Here is a 17,487-nt window from a genome sequence, read left to right on the forward strand (position 1 = left end):
ACAATACATTACGTAACATAACGACGTCATTCGTGACTCAACTGAAGTAGAACTTCTTGAAGAAATATAATTCTTTTGTTTAATCTAAAGAGTTACGTTTAAACCTATTGTTTTAGTTATCTACATGTTTTATTTATTCATCTATCTAATTATTCTTAAATTTATTTATTTATTTATTTATTATGTGCAAAGGCCCATTATTTCAATCATTAATGATGATTATCTGAAAATATAATTACGAGGTATTGATTTTGCTTCAAGAAGGCTACTTGTTATGGACCATTTCCATTTTTTAGTGCGATTTACCATTGGGCATCTAGTTATAATTGCATTGGAACGTATACCTTTAAAAGCTAGCATTACAATTTAACTAAATATGGGAGCTATATTGTCACATTATCTGATAGTACAATATACTCGCAATTGTGCAATGATTTGTACTGGCTTCGGCTGAAATCGACATAAAAATGTATGACTTCGTGCATTCGTTCATTAATGACAGTACTTTATGAAGAAGAAAAAAACATTCCGTTTCTTGCAATATTTATGAATCCATTCCATATAACATGTACAAGAACCTTTATCTGGAGATGCAAGTACTTTTGTTTAGCAACATTTTATTTCGATTCAATCGAATTTCTGGTAGCATTCCAACCTAGCAAAAATCAGGGACCCGCTTCACAAAGCCTTTTTCCGACGACAAATAACAAAAATCAGTGATAAATCTGCTGATAATCAATCAGATCACTGATCACAAGAAGTTTTAGAACAAAAACTGTCATTTGTCACTGATGACAAGTTTTGTGAAATGGGGCCCAGGATTTTTAAAAACATTTCAGGACAGCATGTGCAATATTCATCGAGTGATCACTAACCAATGTATTTATTTGACCATTTTTTTTAACAGTATGAATTTGTGTGGCATCGATGCAGATAAACTTTTCAAGTCACAATTTTTGAAGTTTATAGCGAATGCGTAGTTGAATTACGATTCACTTTCCAATGAACAAAAAAGTGTGTCGTCAAAAATCGGTTATAATAGCTTGCAGTTTTCAAGCTTCTAGTAAACGTCTATGATATAATAACGTCCGATTTCCGAAAACTGAAAATGATGGCTTGAAATGCGACTTAAGGTCAAACCTATACTTATTCAGGTAGCATTCCATGAAAGAGTATTATTACTAGAATCCGCGCATATTGGGCAACGGCTTAACAACTTCTGGTTATGCTGGCATTGATTTTATTTTGCGTGTGCAATTATCATGATTATATTTGCATAAAGTCATGCAGTGGCATACATTATGTACACAGAGACATGTACAATTATTGCACCTTCATTCATTTCAAGATTATTTATACGTCTGAAGGTGAAGGGATAAATGACTTCCCTAACCTGCATCTAAACAAAATGGGTACGAAAAAGCACGTTTCCTCCCTTTTTCTGGATTGCACTCTCCGAATGCAGAAAAGTGGAAATCCATTCGTTTTGGAAGTCATGCATAATTAGGATCACTTTGTTCAGAGTTGAATCCACTCCCAACTAGAGTGGAATGCACTCCAAAGTAGTGGTTGAATTATCCTTTCGAGAGTGGATTTTTCACTCTAAAACGAATTTTATCCCCCTAAAGAGTGGAATTTTCATTATTTATACATTTAAAGAGGATTGAAGTTTATACGTTTTCAACAACTTTTTGTGTGCACTCTCTTGCCCACGTTTGCATTATATAGCTTGTGATATGACCTTTCAACTCGCAATCGTGTATTCTCAAGTTATGTTGCTCTTTTGTTTGTTCATGTTTTGCAATATGTATTGACGGAAGTATACTTGATTGTGTATTATTTATTGATCGATTCAAATAAAAATGTAAACAAAGGATATATTTGCCGTGTGGTGTTTTGGTCGACTGTTGTTCCTGAATTGAATCTGAACTTGGCCGAGTCAATCTGCTCTTAAATCACAGTCAAGATCTCTTTATTTATGTTTTGCACCCTTAACTGCCCCTCTTTCAAATACGCAAGTTATTGAATAGCTGAAGTATTAAAATTGGGTGCTGTTTAGACTGATTTTAGGATAAAGACATTACGACGGAAAATGTTATTGATAGTGATGATAGAATAATGATGATGGTGATGGTGATTACGGGGATGATGATGGTAATGACGACGGTGATTACGATAATGATGATGATGGTGATGGTAATGATGAGGGCGATGATCGTGATTACGGTGATGATGATGATGACGACGGTGATTACGATGATGATGATGATGATGATGATGGTGATGGTAATGATGAGGGAAGTTGTAAAATAGAAATGTTTTGTTCTTTCTTTGGCAAGATATTGATCTATATTTACCACACTCGATCGCATAGAGACGTTATGTTATGAAGTGACATGCATTATACAAGAACGGCATATATATATATATATATATATATATATATATATATATATATATATATATATATATATATATACATGTATATACAGTCAAGAGTAGTCGCCATCTGAGAAACAAAATAGCTCCTTAAAAAAAAAGGTGATTTTTTTTTTTCAACCTAGAAATCATAACCGAAATTGATATCTTCGTTTGCATCCTTTCATATTCAAGATATAGTGCCAATAAATTTTCAGTCCATTTACTTGTGTTGAGTTGGTTCATTTTGTCTTTATTTGTATTCAATTTGTCTGATCAAGACTGAAGCCTAATATATTTTTCCACTACATCTTTTGACACTACGCAATATCAAAGAGGGGCGATTTCGTCTCGTCTACCAAACGACAACGCAGACATTCTATTCAAACACCCGCAAGAGGTCGCTATTCCAAACTGTGCGCGGTGTCGCATTGCGCTGGTTGACTTGCCAGGGCCCCAGAACAGAAAGCTTAGCAATTGATTTTGTGATCGATTGCATTGATCTCTATGTGCAATCAATCGCAAAAAATATATCATGCTATCAGTAATATTGCTAGGCTTGTGTTACGGGGAACATATTGTCAAAGCGAGGAAATACATGAACTAAATTACTAGTGGGAACTCAAATGACACGCTTTTATGTCAAATATCCCACGGGATTTTCCACGAAAATTATCAGTAGTTTTCATTTTAGCCCCCAATTTGAAATCTAAAGTAAACACAACAAACCATTTACAGTTTGCCTTTAATATTGGTTCACAATCTAAGCAAAAACAAAAGAAATTTGACTAAAATGAGACGATTGTTTTGATATCTTTTATTGGTTCGAAACATTAAGATCATGATTTGATAATTTAGATAAGTTAGACCAGCAATTGGGTGCAAATGATTTAGAACGGGAAAACTATAGAATTGCTATATTCTCTTACAAGAACCACAAAATAAATGTGTGTTTACCATCGTGATTAGGGATAAGATAACGAAAGAAGAAGGACAATAATATAACTGGCTCAATTGACTCACTAGTAGCAGTAAGTATTTGTACCTCTGTAGTGAGTCGCTATAGCGAAAAAAAACAGTCCTACTACTCCTCAATGAAGAGTCACATTATAAAGAGGTTTGTGTTTCTTTCATTTTTTCCCCTCTAAAATATGATCACATAATCATGATAATCTTATATTTCTTGCAGATAGAATTCGGTAGACTATCAATACGCGTTTCCACACAACATCGCTTCTTCAACCTCAAAAAATAGGGATTCCTTCGTAGTATCTCCACCTTTGCTAAAATTGTATCATTTTTTATAACATCGGAAATGTAAGCATATTATTGATTGTTAGTGAAAATGGATCATCTAGTATAAACAGATTTATTTTTCCTTTTTTGGCATGGATTAATGAATTTGAGTAAGTTTTAGTTTTTCTTCTTCTTTCGTTTTGATTTCTTTGCGTTCATAAGATTCTGGCCTTGTCGTTTGATGTCCGCATTCGTCAGCATGTCCTCATTATCTTGGCTATCGTACCCATACTCGTCTGAAATGAAAGAAGAAAAATGAAAGAAGAAGAATGATGAATGAAGATGATCAAAAACTAATGATAGATACAACCGTGAACTTCTTCTTCTCCTTCCTCTTCTTTTTCTTCCAATTTCTTCTCCTTCTTTTTCTTCTTCTTTTTCTTCTTCTTCTTCTTCTTCTTCTCCTCCTCCCCCTCCTTCTCCTCCTCCTCCTTCTCCTCCTCCTCCTCTTCTTCTTCTTCTTCTTCTTCTTTTCCTCCTCTTCTTCTTCTTCTTCTTCTACTTCTTCTTCTCCTCCTCCTCCTCTCCTCCTCCTTCTTCTCCTCCTCCTCCCCCTCTTCTTCTCCTCCTCCTCCTCCTCCTCTTTCTTCTTCTTCTTCTTCTTCTTCTTCTTCTTCTTCTTCTTCTTCTTCTTCTTCTTCTTCTTCAAATGCACAACATAAACAACAAAATCCGCCACAGCGTCAACACCAACAACAAAAAAGCAGCCAAACCCTTTCCTTTTTGGTTTTCGCAGTTTTCTTAATAATAATATATTTACCGGAGTCATAGGCGTCCGGTTCGTCCATCCGGATCCTGAGATTCTCGGGCGCCAAATGATTCTCCATAAATTCCTGAAACTGTCGTGTGGAGAAAAAACGCCAAAGAAATTTTTTACAACAGTTGGTTTCTGGTCATGGGATTGCGTTGTGAAAGAAACTGTGTGCCAGCGGTTGGAAAATGTTGTTGCAGTATTTCATAAGTAGCATTAGTCGTAACAAATCACATGTAAAAATAACATCCTTATACAAAAAGAACATCAAAATCATTTTTTTTCTCGCTAGCCGATTTCTGATCAACCAAATTAAGAACTAATTTAATTGCTTTCACGACCATTTCAAATGTAAAATAATGCCTTGCTTCAGCACATTTACGTATTTTTTTAATCAACCATTTGACGACGGCCTATCTTATCGGCAAAAGATGGCGGTATCTAAAGAAGCAGTGCCACGATTGATAATTAGGAGATGATGGCCAATTCGGTTCGAGTTGGGCACAAAAAAACGAAAGAATCAGAAGCCTGCAAACTCGTTCATATTATAAAGCGGTAAAATGGCGGCATTTTATCATGATGATGTAAAGTGTAATTCATATTGCTGAATCTTAAAACACAGAACAAAGTGAATACGCTTTGGACTTTTATCTTGCGCACAGGTTGTCATTCAGTTAAACGTTTAACAACAGAAAACGGCTGCCTTTGCAGCGCCTTACCGCGGCATATCTGAATGAGCCTTAACTAAGACAGTCTGCAACTTGGAATAATCTTTTATCATATTTTACCTCTGGACTGCTCTTGACTTTCCAGAAACTTGCCGTATCTTTGACGTTGGCTTGCCGCATCATGGAAAGAAGTTTGACCTCACAGATGTTCAGCTGCTCCACGGGATCCTCGGTCGACAAGGCCAAATTACGCATAGACTGACAGAAGAAGAAGGGAGAGGAAGAAGAAGAAGAAGAAGGAGGAGGAAGAGGAGGATGAGGAAGAAGAAGAGGAGGAGGAGGAAGAGGAGGAGAAGGAGGAGAAGAAGAAGAAGGAGGAAGAGGAGAAGGAGAAGAAGGAGGAGGAGAAGAAGAAGAAGAAGAAGGAAGAAGAGGAGAAGGAGAAAGAGAACGAGAACGAGAAGGAGAACGAGAAGGAGAAGGAGGAGGAGAAGAAGAAGAAGAAGAAGAAGAAGGAGAAGGAACATACTTATTATAAATTATCCATTATTACCTTATTATGACTTAGCGCTCTCAACATGTTCATGATTTTCTCTATGACCTTCATAATCATCAGCATCACCATGAACATCACCATCACTACAAAAAAACCTTCTTACCCCTCTGACTTTGATGTCTTTGAGAGTATCCACAAAATGTTTGATACCAGATTTGAGGTTGGAAAGAAGATTGCAAGCGTTCACAATATACTCAATGACCACCATAATCACCAGCATCACCATGAACATCATCATTACCATAAAACTTCTTACCCCTCTGACTTTGATGTCTTTGAGAGTATCCACAAGATTTTTGATACCGCTCTTGAGGTTGGAGAGTAGCTTGTAAGCGCTCTCTATATATTCAATGACCACCAGAACCACCAGCATCACCATGAACATCATCATTACCATAAACTTTCGTACCCCTCTGACTGAGGTGTCTTTGAGAGTATCTACAAGATGTTTGATACCGCTCTTCAAGTTAGAGAAAAGCTTGAGCGCTCTCAATGACCACCATAATCATCATCATCATCACCATGATTTATTTTATTTTATTTTATTTATTTATTTATGCATGTTCACAATTTCACAATTCATTGAAGTCAACATCACATGAAAAATTAATATAAGATGACAAATCATTTTCAATTTTACAATACATTTGAATTAACTTTACATGAAAAAGAATATAACATTGTTTTATCAAAGACAAGTTGCAATTTATCATCATCAATACCATAAACCTTCTTACCACTCTGACTTTGATGTCTATGAGAGTATCCACAAAATGTTTGATACCAGATTTGAGGTTGGAAAGAAGATTGCAAGCGTTCACAATATACTCAATGACCACCATAATCACCAGCATCACCATGAACATCATCATTACCATAAAACTTCTTACCCCTCTGACTTTGATGTCTTTGAGAGTATCCACAAGATTTTTGATACCGCTCTTGAGGTTGGAGAGTAGCTTGTAAGCGCTCTCTGTATATTCAATGACCACCAGAACCACCAGCATCACCATGAACATTATCATTACCATAAACCTTCGTACCCCTCTGACTTTTATGTCTTTGAGAGTATCCACAACAAAATGAGACATTTAATACCGGATTTGAAGTTGGAGAGTGGCTTATAAGCGCTCTCTATATCCTCAATGACCATGCACCATAATCCTCAGCATCATCATTAAATTATCATTACCATAAACCTTCGTACCCCTCTGGCGATCGAAGTGACAGGTGCTTCTGAGAATGGACGAGCAAGTGCATCAACATCTGAAGATTTCGGTCCAGAAGTTGAATCAAATCAGGCAAATGATGTCAACCATCAAAGCCAACCTCCTGCAGACGCTCTTAGGAAATACTCGGAATTCAAACTGACCGTAGATCCTCCAATTTCCCCGCCTCTATTGCCGCAGCCTCCACTGCCTTCAGATAAAGAACCAACCTACCGATTCACACATTCTACTTTACCTAGCCATTTAGGGAGCACATCATCACCACCTCCAGAATTAACACCAGTGGCGCAAACTTTCTCCAGTGAGCAAAGAAAGTCACCTGAACCCATCCTTTTCACAAAGGAGTCAAGCATAGTTCAAGTATCCACGTTGCCAGTAAGCTGCGATGACGTCACTATTCCAGCTTCAAAGGTTTCCTCGCATGTCTTGATGGAAGGCTCGGTGCAACCCTCACGCAGCGTCTACCGTTCTGGGACATCTTTGGCTAATCATTTGTCAAGTCGTATGCGTGGTACCACAGAGAGCATGCCTGATTCAGTCAACAAAATATTGCAGCAGCACAAAAGACAGGTTGAATTTCTTCGTCAGAATTTCCATGTACGACTGACAAATGCTTTTTCTTTTTCCATGTTTGAGTTGCCCAAGCAGTACGAAGAGCACAATTCCAAAATGATGCAAAAGGCAAAGCAGATACATAAAATGAAGAAGCCAACTAGTTTGGGCAAACCACCCCAGATCACGCTGAGACCACCTCACCCTCTGAAGAAGATTCCGCCACCCCTACAAACTATACCATATCGTATCAAGGCTAAAATGTCAAAGGCATGAATAAAATGGGCTGATGATGAATAGTACGGGATCTGGGGTTATTTGGGCGCAGAGAAAGAGTAGGAAAAGTAAAGGGGAAACATATATCTAACCTAGGATTCCGGCACACGAACGAGTTCACATGGCAGAATTGTGCATCATAATTTTGTTTTTAATCAGTATGGCCATGCATTTTTTCCCGAATACAGGATTTGAAGTCGGAGAGTGGCTTATAAGCGCTCTCTATATCCTCAATGACCATGCACCATAATCCTCAGCATCATCATTAAATTATCATTACCATAAACCTTCTTACCCCTCTGACTTTGATGTCTTTGAGAGTATCCACAAGATGTTTGATACCGGATTTGAGGTTGGAGAGTAGCTTATAAGCGCTCTTAATCTACATAATGACCACCATAATCATCAGCATCACCATGAACATCCCCATTATCACCATTAACCTCCTTACCCCTCTGACTTTGATGTCTTTGAGAGTATCCACAAAATGTTTAATACTGCTCTTGAAGTTAGAGAAAAGCTTGAGCGCTCTCAATGGCCACCTAATCATCAGCATCACTATGAACATCATCATCATTACCATAAACCCTTCTTACCCCTCTGACTGTGATGTCTTTGAGAGTATCCACAAGATGTTTGATACCAGATTTGAGGTTGGAGAGTAGTTTGTAAGCGTTCTCAAGATTCCTCTTCGCAGTGTCTCTTCTAGTTGTCTCTCCGTCAAGATGGTCCTGCATCTGTTCCAATAACTGCTCTCCTCTGGACAAAAAAACCCCATAGAATTAATTGTCTTCAAATTACCAAGTTTCCTCAAATGACAAACCCCTCTTTCTATAACGGATTAAATCCTGTAAGTTTTTACCAATAAACCCTTTTTAAGGAGCTAAAGAATTTACCAGTTAAAATGGGAGTAATAATGAACTAAAATTGGAAACGAAGTCGATGCGCTACTGCCCTGTGGTAAGGCATTAATCATAATTTACCAAGTTCTTCGGAGAGGACTTTACGCCGTCGGTCCCCTGATTCCTTACTGCGTACATGGTTTCTTAGTAGTCAGGTTTTTTAAAAAAAGAAGAGAAGTGTAATTGTCTTACCGTGACATCTTGCTCTCGCCGCTGTATTTGAGGGCCTCGTACTGCTCCAAGAGTTGTCTGTTCTGCTTCTCCAGAGACTTGCGCTGCTTCTCGCCGCTTAGCTTCTGCAGCTCCAGATGCTCGAAGGTAAGCTTCTGACTCAGAAAACGGTCCTCAATCTCCTGAAAATTAGAATCGGAGCGACTCCACGGTTTTTTTTAACGTATAAAATGAATGGCAACTGCGCCGTGACGCAACAAAGGACTTGCTCGTATTCAATGAGCTCTGTTAAGATTCAGAAATATGTATATCACTTTATATTTAAAAAAATGCCACGGTTAAAACGCGTCATACCTAAACGAGCATTTAGAGCCCTACATAAAATAGGCTTACGAGCTCTGTTTCGAGTTTTTAATTTGATTTACTTGTACATTTTTGTTTGTTTATTTGTCGTCTCGAATGGAGAATATTCATTGCCTATACGAACTTGGGATCCGATGTGCAAAACGACCCTTTCTGACTGAAGTCTGAGCCGGCCGACAAGATACGACTGCGATTTTAGTCAAGGTGGTGCTCGCATTGTGGGTCTTGTTTTATGAAACTTGTTATAAACATAATAGATAACGAATTACAAGAAACGTCATTACCTACTGAAAGAATTGCATTTGATTAGCTGAGAACTAATTTGTCATATAAATTAGGCATTTGTTGTTGATTAGAGTTTTAATGAAACAGGGCTCTGGTCACCGTTTTACTTTTGGCAGGAAACTGACTTACATTGATGTCGGAGACACCGGTAGCATCTTTGATTCTCTGGAAAGCTTCTTCGTATGTGGTGACTTTCACCCAGTTGTCTTCGTCCATTTGCGACTGCCGCTTGGTGTCTGAGAAAGGAAGGAAAGACAAAGTTAGCGGAATGAGTCCTACAGGGAAATAACCTAAACCTGAATAGATATGGAGAAATAAAATGGGGAAGGGGAGGGAAAGGGGATAAATGGAAGGAGCGAGCTAGGTGAAAGAAGAAAGAGGGAGGGGGTGGAGGAGAGAGAGAGAGAGAGAGAGAGGGGGGGGGGGGGGCGGTGAAGGGCGGGCAGAGTCAGAGGGAGAGGGAAAGGGAGACAAACACAATGGGACATGCAAAAGAAGAGCAACAGAGTTACAAAAGAATCTAAGCCATTGGAGAAAAAAATACAGAACTATATGAGAGCAGGCTAAACGGTAAATACAGAAAGACATAGAGAGCATGAAAAGTGAGAGCGATATTGATGTTTGTTCGTTTGCTTTTATTTCAGAAAAAAAAATTGACAAATCATGTCAAAATTGAAAAATACAAGAGACCGCCATATCAATTGCTAAAGCTTGAACGTGATAGGCGACCAATCCTATAACATTATATAATCAGAAATAGAATTAATTATAACAGCCGCATAATGGAGGGGAAACAAAATCAGGCATTACCAGAAATTCATTAAGTGTAAATGCGTATTTTATGTAAATGTATGGTTTTTGTGCGGTGAGGGATTTTTTTTTTCTTCGGACATCTCCCAATGAGGAGAGTCCTTAATTAGAAAATTTGTATTTAGGGGCAATCCCAAGGCATTGGTGGTTGTTGTTGTTGTTCTTTTCTAACGTTATTACCATCATTTTTGTGAGCTGTAATTACCTATGTATGTTATCTTTTAATGTTGTGTCCATGAAGATAACATTTTAAAGAGGCAAAGAAAAAAAGAAAGACCTTGAGTTGCGTCGTCCGTCTGCAGTGTCGCACGCGCGCGCTTCTCTGTCTTCTCTGCCATCTCTTTCTGTCTCTCCGCTTGTTTCTTCATCCGGTTCAAAGTTCGATCACGCGATCGTTTTGCTTCCATCATCTTCTGCTCCAGCTGTGTAAATTCGGCCTGAAAAGAAAAAAAAAGGAAACAACAATTATAGTCGTAAATGGATTTATAGTCGTATATAGCCTATAACAAATGAAGTACTTTTTCGTCTAAACATGCTTTTATTTTGCTTTGGAACGAGATGGTTCAATATTATTATTATTAGTCCTTAAAGCCCGTCTGCACTCGTTCGGCTAGGGGGGGGGGGGGATAAGCTCAAGGGGACAAGGTCTTTTCTCCCTGCAAGGTCCCTGACAGGTGGTTATCTCATCAAATCAGCTTTCAATTAACATAAGAAAAAAGGAGCATGGGGGGACCAACAGGCACCGATTAGGCATTGTTTGCTATATAGAGGGCGCAAGTATATATAAGTAGTGCAGTGGGGCTTTAAAGCAGGTGTTAAAGACTGTGATATCAGATGATGATGGTGAGAGTGGTGTTAGGTGGGCCTTGTCACTGAGGGCTCAGTCGGCTCACCGATGGTCAAGAGCGCATTTTCATCTACCCACACTAATTGAGAATATTGCTTTGTCGGGCAAGCCAAAAGCAAAAGAGTATAAGCCATGTTGAGCGAGACCAAATTTGGCCAAACTCTTATTTTTTCTGCACAATAATATTACTTGGAATTTCATACGACAAACGGTAATTTGCTGACTCATCCAACCTGACAATAGACTATGTAGACAAACATACAGGCCTAAAAAAAGATGGGATAAATAATTTTGGCCTTGCGTTACTCACGGGGCGTCATTTTATTGACGGAGTACAGCGTCAGCGATGACGTAGTACTGCGTCAGACAACCGTGCGCTCAGAAACAACCGTATTAAGCGCCTTATACATGTTGTATATTATTATTTTTATTTATTAGCACAGTAATAACGAAATTGAAATGACGCTTCGTGTTCAATGAGCGATTAGAAAGATGATTCACACCTTTGTATTAAACGCCGGTGTCAAATGAAAATCGTACCTTTGCTAAGTCTTTCTTAATATGAGCATCTTTGTTGATTTCTTTCAGTTCAGCCAGTTCTTTTCGCTGCTCCTCCAGCGTTCTCTCCAAGCACCGCAGTTTCTTTGGAAGAGCAAGGCGTTCCTAGAGGGTGAGCGAAAAAAGAAGAAGAAGATAATGTAAATATAAAACTTTTACAAATGTTGATTCTATATACAAATATGTACATCAGCATTTTTCAACATTTATTTAGTCACGGCTTCCTTTTCCCTGCTTTTAAGAAGTAAAAAGTTTCGCGTCACCCCAATCCTAAAATCATCTCATAAGATTCGTTTTGCATAATCCTGGCTCTTGTTAAGTGCCATTAAGACACGTAAGGCAAATTAGTTTGTAAATTCTGGTGAGAGGGCAAAGCTAGCGAACAAACAAACAAATGATATCTTTGATATATTTCGCATTGGGATCGAATAGCGAGTCGTGTGCTATAAATTCGTCACTTTAAAGATGAATAATTTAATCAACGAACTTCTACCCCCCAAATAACGAAACAAAATAAACATACCTCCTCTAGACATTGTAGAATTTCGATGTAATTTCGCTGTATCTTTATGGCCATGTCATACTTGATCTTGGCTTTATCAAGGTTGTTCTCAATCATGCGGATTGTCTGAATTAAGGGAAATAAAATTGGGAAAAAATAATATGGAATATGAACACGTTTTCATCTGTAAGACTTTGCCTACTCCATTGTTATCTTGATCACTAAAGGTTCTCGTCGTTGTGGTTCTTCTTCTTTTCTCTTTGTCTTCATCATCTTTTTATTTCTTCTTGTTTTTCTTTTACACCATTCGGATATTTTCTCCTCCCGCTCCTCCTCCTCCTTCTCCTTCTTCTTCTCATTCTTCTTTTTCTTCTTCTTTTTCTTCTTCTTCTTTTTCTTCTTTTTCTTCTTCTTCTTCTTCTTCTTCTTCTTCTTCTTCTTCTTCTTCTTCTTCTCTTCCTCTTCTTCTTCTTCTTCTTCTTCTTCTTCTTCTTCTTCTTCTTCTTCCTCTTCTTTTTCTTCCAATTTCTTCTCCTTCTTCCAACCTCTTCTTCTTCTTTTCCTTCCTCTTCTTTTTCTTCCAATTTCTTCTCCTTCTTCCAACTTTCTTCTTCTCCTTCTTCTTCTTCTTCTTCTTCTTCTTCTCCTCCTCCTCCTCCTCCCCCTCTTCTTCTTCTTCTTCTTCTTCTTCTTCTTCTTCTTCTTCTTCTTCTTCTTCTTCTTCTTCTTCTTCTCCTCCTCCTCCTCCTCCTTATATTTTTAAAAGATACTAATGGTTATTTTCGTTTAGCAAGAAATTAGTCTTTGTCCACCCTCTACTCAGGGCAGAGAAGGGATACTTGAGAGGACCGCAAAACGCAGTCGAGTTTGCCAATTTGCCAACTCCGTTCACACACGTAACTATGAACGGTGCACTTGTGTTTGGCGAATGGAGATGTTGGAAACATTGCCAGCTGTCTGGAAAATTAGGGATCGAGTTAATAATTGATGAATAGAATCATGTTAATAATAAAAATAACAACAAAAACTACAGCAACAACCAAAATGAAGGCGATCAGTATCTTATCGAGAGTATTAGGTTCACACACAAACAAAAAAGTGAGATTCTAATGGCGATTCAAAAATGGATGTTTTAATCTCACTAATTTCTCTGTGTATGAACCCCATTATTATTACCCGGCTGTATGCAGCTGAGCCCCCACGATAAGGCGCTATTTAAGGCATTCAAGACATTTTTGTCCCCACTGGGTACCCATTTACTTCACCTGGGTCGGGAGTGGCAAGTGTGGATTAATGAATGAAATAAAGGTTACAAATGTCTTCATCCACCTTCATCAGGCTCTCACCTGTTGGTCATGTTTAGCTAGTTTTCCATGATTTTTCATGACGGATTTTTCCGTCGCCATGTTGGCGTCCATGTCGGAAATACGTTGCATCTTCTGCAGTCGGTCATAGCGCAGGAAGTTCAGTTGCTTCGCTTTCTCGCACACCTTAAGATCCAGTTCATGAATGGCACTCTGTGGGGTAAGTTCAAATTCAAGTGTTAACTATCTTTCCTTCAACAATATTCTCACAAGTAGAAAACGCAAACTATTCATTGAAAAAAAGAAAGAGGAGATATTGTGGAAAAGCTTGGCTTGAAAATAAAAAAAAGGTCTCTCAAAAACAACAAAAACTATCTTTAATGGTTGAATATGTTTTAACGAAAGTTCGAGTATAATCCAACAACCCGACCCGACGCGAAGACCAGATGGTTAGAAGCAATCCGTCTAATTTGTCTGACAAAGTACATCGTAAACGGCTGCTGTGATGTGTTTTTCGACGTGCAAAATAGGTCATTTTACTTGATTTTGTTTTTAAGAGAAAAACAAACGGGATTCATGGACCGACCTCGGCAGTTTTGCGTTGTAGTGCTAACTGTTCCTCTTTACGACTTGATAGAGCTTGTGTGATCAACCTTGCATCTCCCTAGCAAAAATCAAAGAAAACATGAATATATATTTTATTTATTTATTGCAACCAAAATTTTGGATTTCAAATACAAATAAAACACATATTCATAAATAACAACGGTAGAAATAATTGACACAACGAATTTATATAGAGTAAACAAATTGTGTGGTACTTGAGTGGAATAATAATTATGTGGTTGCTACGTTCAAATCATTACACGGTATCAAATTAAATTTTATGTCAGTTTATGGGTACAATATTGCATATAGAACATAAAAACTGCATGTATGTAATGTATAGGTATAACTAAAGTAAATTATGAAGAACTTATTATTAAAAGGGAAATGATAATGGGTCAAATATGAAAAGTTACTGGTCAAAAATAGTACATGGATTCATAGTAAAAGGTTTAAATTGATTTGGAGATTGTTTCACCGTCGGTTGAGAGCCAGAGGGTCATTATCTCATGTACTTTTTACAGAACTAGTACACTCCCCTGGCTCTAAACAGACGATACGCAATTTTAAGTGATTTTCAGGCATTATGTTATAAAAAAAGACTAGGGGCTTCTATTTCACTGGGCATTTTATAATTGAATAAAGAGGAGCATATATACATCTTCAGGCTAATGGGGGGGGGGGGGCAGGGGGTGAGTACTGTGTACCATAATACAAGGGAAACTATATAATTATGTCTCCTATCCTAATCTAACTCCCGGGTACGCCTGGATAGACCACTCAAATATTGAAATATTACCTGGAGTGTTTTTTGCGTAAGGGTCACCCTTGTTTCTTTGTTGTCTCGCCTGAGTATGGCAATCTCTTGCTCATGTTGTCGTTTCTTGAACTGAGAACTTTCATAGTAGGCCCTGTGGTCGCGCTCTGAACACCAGAATGAAAAATAAAAAACCCGAATAATAATGAGAATAAGAATGAGAAGAATAATAATAATAATAATAATAATAATAACAATGAATAATAATAATAATAATAATAACAATAACAATGATAATGATAATTATAATAATAATAGTAGTAATAATAATAATAGTACCTCGTGAGTGGCAAATGTGGAATAACACTTAAGCCAAAGTCAGTAGTTTCGGGCTGGGATTTGAATTATTAACCTTTGGATTGAGAGTCAACTGAATGAACCAATATACCACGACACTAGTCCTACTCATCATCTCATCACTGAGCGTAGTTATACTGTACGTCCCAGAAAAAACGAAACCGAGAATTATCGATGTTTTATTATAACTTAGTCACATTTATAATTAATACATGACACATATTTCGAAAGCTTAGATCATCCTCTTTCATTTGATGCAACTCATTATGATGCATATTCCACGCATAAATGATTAAAATGAATTTGAAGAGAGGAAACCAAAAGGTTATTTGGCGGACGGTATCTGAATTTCACAGAGAAAATCAAATTTCAAGAAAGTTGAGTTTCTGCCCTTCATAATGATATCTCAATCAGGAAAAATGAGCAAGGAATGACAAAGTTCTGTTTTTTTAAAGTAGTGCTTGCATATCCATAATTTTATCAAACAAATTCGTTTTCACTGGCTGCCATTCAATTGGATGGGATAAGTTCTCCGCGCCTCACGTGGTGAACCACAGTAGGCGCCGCTGAGTAATGTTAGTCATATTCATTCATGACTACGTACAGTATAACAGTATAAGGGCGGGGGTAAAGAAGGGTTGGTGAGATTCCCTGCATGGACAATCATAACATTTCTTGTACGGGTTTCCAGCATTTTGTGGTTACCAATAATGGTTATGAACAATGGCTTATATACAGGGGGCACGGGATTGCGTGACCCTCCTCCCGCCTCCAATCGATAATATAATAATGTAATAATTGAACCAAATACATTTGTGTAGAATCATGAGAAATCAGGGATCAAGCATCACATTCCTAATATTTGTTTTATTCTCCGTGAACTTTGGTCACCTCATGCAGGGAATCAAAGCACAATTTCTTTAAATCTGATATACATGTACCTCCTTTATTATACTATTACTATACTACTGTTGACGTAATTACCGATCTGGGATTCGAACCCTCAACCTTTCGAGTTAAAGTCGAGTGAAATAACCACTATACCACAATATTTTGTCATACCTTTGAGGGCGACTTTACCCCGGTACTGCTCGATGTTGTCATAGATTGTCCACGCACTGGCCATCGGCTCTTGCCCTTTCGATGGACCCATCATCGGTGGTCAGTGATCACGCTCGATGGTAGTCAATGACGAGGGTGAATACAAATAGATATGTTTAAGCAGGCAGGTTGGTGTGTTGTGATGATGAACGTGCTTGGCAGAGAATATAGGCCTATTCGTGGAGCTAGGCCTTACTGGAATTCGGAGAAAACTGTTTGAGAAACATAGATAAAAGGAGTCAGTGTTTGGATCGAAATAACATTTAATCGATTTCAGGATTTGGCTTGTGAGAAATTTAGAATGTACCCTTCGGGGATTGAGCTAATGTGACAGGACCGATTTTTTGCATCATAATAGTTATAGATCTATTCTTGTTTTTATCAGCAGCACTATTGAAAATGTAATCATGCTGGAATTCAACAAAATCAGCACAATAACTCTTGTTATAAATCGTAATCATTATCATTATTATTATTATTATCACAATATTATCGCCATCACCATCATCATCATTATCATCATTATTACTGTCATAATCATAATTCCATCATCATTATCATAACTAATGACCACTCCTATCATCACCACTATCACCACAATTATTTTCATAATCACCATCATCTTTATCATCATTAATATTATCACACCATTTCCGTTGTCAATTTAAATTAATCACCTCATCATTATGAACACTACAATCATTATGCCTAGATCTATCCCCAATACCATAATCATCATAATCATTATCGTCATCTTCATAAGACTATCACCATCATCTTCATCACCATCACCATCATTACCATCATCATCATCATCACCATCACCATCCCCATAATTATCACCCTCACTTACCATGCCCCCTAAGCTGGAATTAAGTTTCCCGACCGCTTGCGAGGCGCCAAAGCTTCCTATTTTCCCGCTAGTTAAGACTCCAACAGCATTATTTTTAGGGGTAAAGCCTCGAGCTTCCAACGCGCACCTGTTATTTCAAAAGTGATTTAGATACGCTGCAAATACGCTCGTTACGCGCATTCGACATGCTCATTCACCACCAATCCAGTATTGTGGATGCGTAGAGAATAAGCGTATATTTCATATTAACGCGTTATGTAGTACTGTCTGAATGGTGCGCGCACAGGTTTTAGGGCAAAAAATCTCTCTTCTTGACGTCGTAGCT

The 17,487-nt window shown here is 37.9% G+C and overlaps 1 protein-coding gene across 1 annotated transcript; it reads right to left on the bottom strand.

Moving 5' to 3' along the window:
* Positions 1-3,678: 3,678 nt before the first annotated feature.
* On the bottom strand, positions 3,679-17,227 carry LOC100893724 (coiled-coil domain-containing protein 151). Its single transcript, XM_011664381.2, has 14 exons — positions 17,163-17,227; positions 16,271-16,521; positions 14,894-15,018; positions 14,075-14,152; positions 13,531-13,701; positions 12,206-12,310; positions 11,665-11,787; positions 10,555-10,714; positions 9,597-9,703; positions 8,841-9,001; positions 8,343-8,505; positions 5,254-5,391; positions 4,475-4,553; positions 3,679-3,950 (listed from the first exon to the last, which is right to left on the bottom strand). The coding sequence occupies exons 2-14, from the start codon at positions 16,362-16,364 to the stop codon at positions 3,832-3,834; spliced, it is 1,623 nt and encodes a 540-aa protein (XP_011662683.2). The 5' UTR covers positions 16,365-16,521; positions 17,163-17,227; the 3' UTR covers positions 3,679-3,831.
* Between the last annotated feature and the right edge of the window lie 260 nt (positions 17,228-17,487).

Source organism: Strongylocentrotus purpuratus, unplaced genomic scaffold (assembly GCF_000002235.5).
Source record: "Strongylocentrotus purpuratus isolate Spur 01 unplaced genomic scaffold, Spur_5.0 spur5_scaffold_4, whole genome shotgun sequence".
Classification (NCBI taxonomy): domain Eukaryota; kingdom Metazoa; phylum Echinodermata; class Echinoidea; order Camarodonta; family Strongylocentrotidae; genus Strongylocentrotus; species Strongylocentrotus purpuratus.

Coding starts and splice junctions, on each gene's coding strand:
- LOC100893724 (XM_011664381.2), bottom strand. CDS start 16,364: ATGATGGGTCCATCGAAAGGGCAAGAGCCGATGGCCAGTGCGTGGACA. Junction 10,715..11,664: donor TTAAGAAAGACTTAGCAAAG/GTACGATTTTCA, acceptor TTTTCTTTTCAG/GCCGAATTTACACAGCTGGA. Junction 9,002..9,596: donor CCGGTGTCTCCGACATCAAT/GTAAGTCAGTTT, acceptor TCTAATTTTCAG/GAGATTGAGGACCGTTTTCT.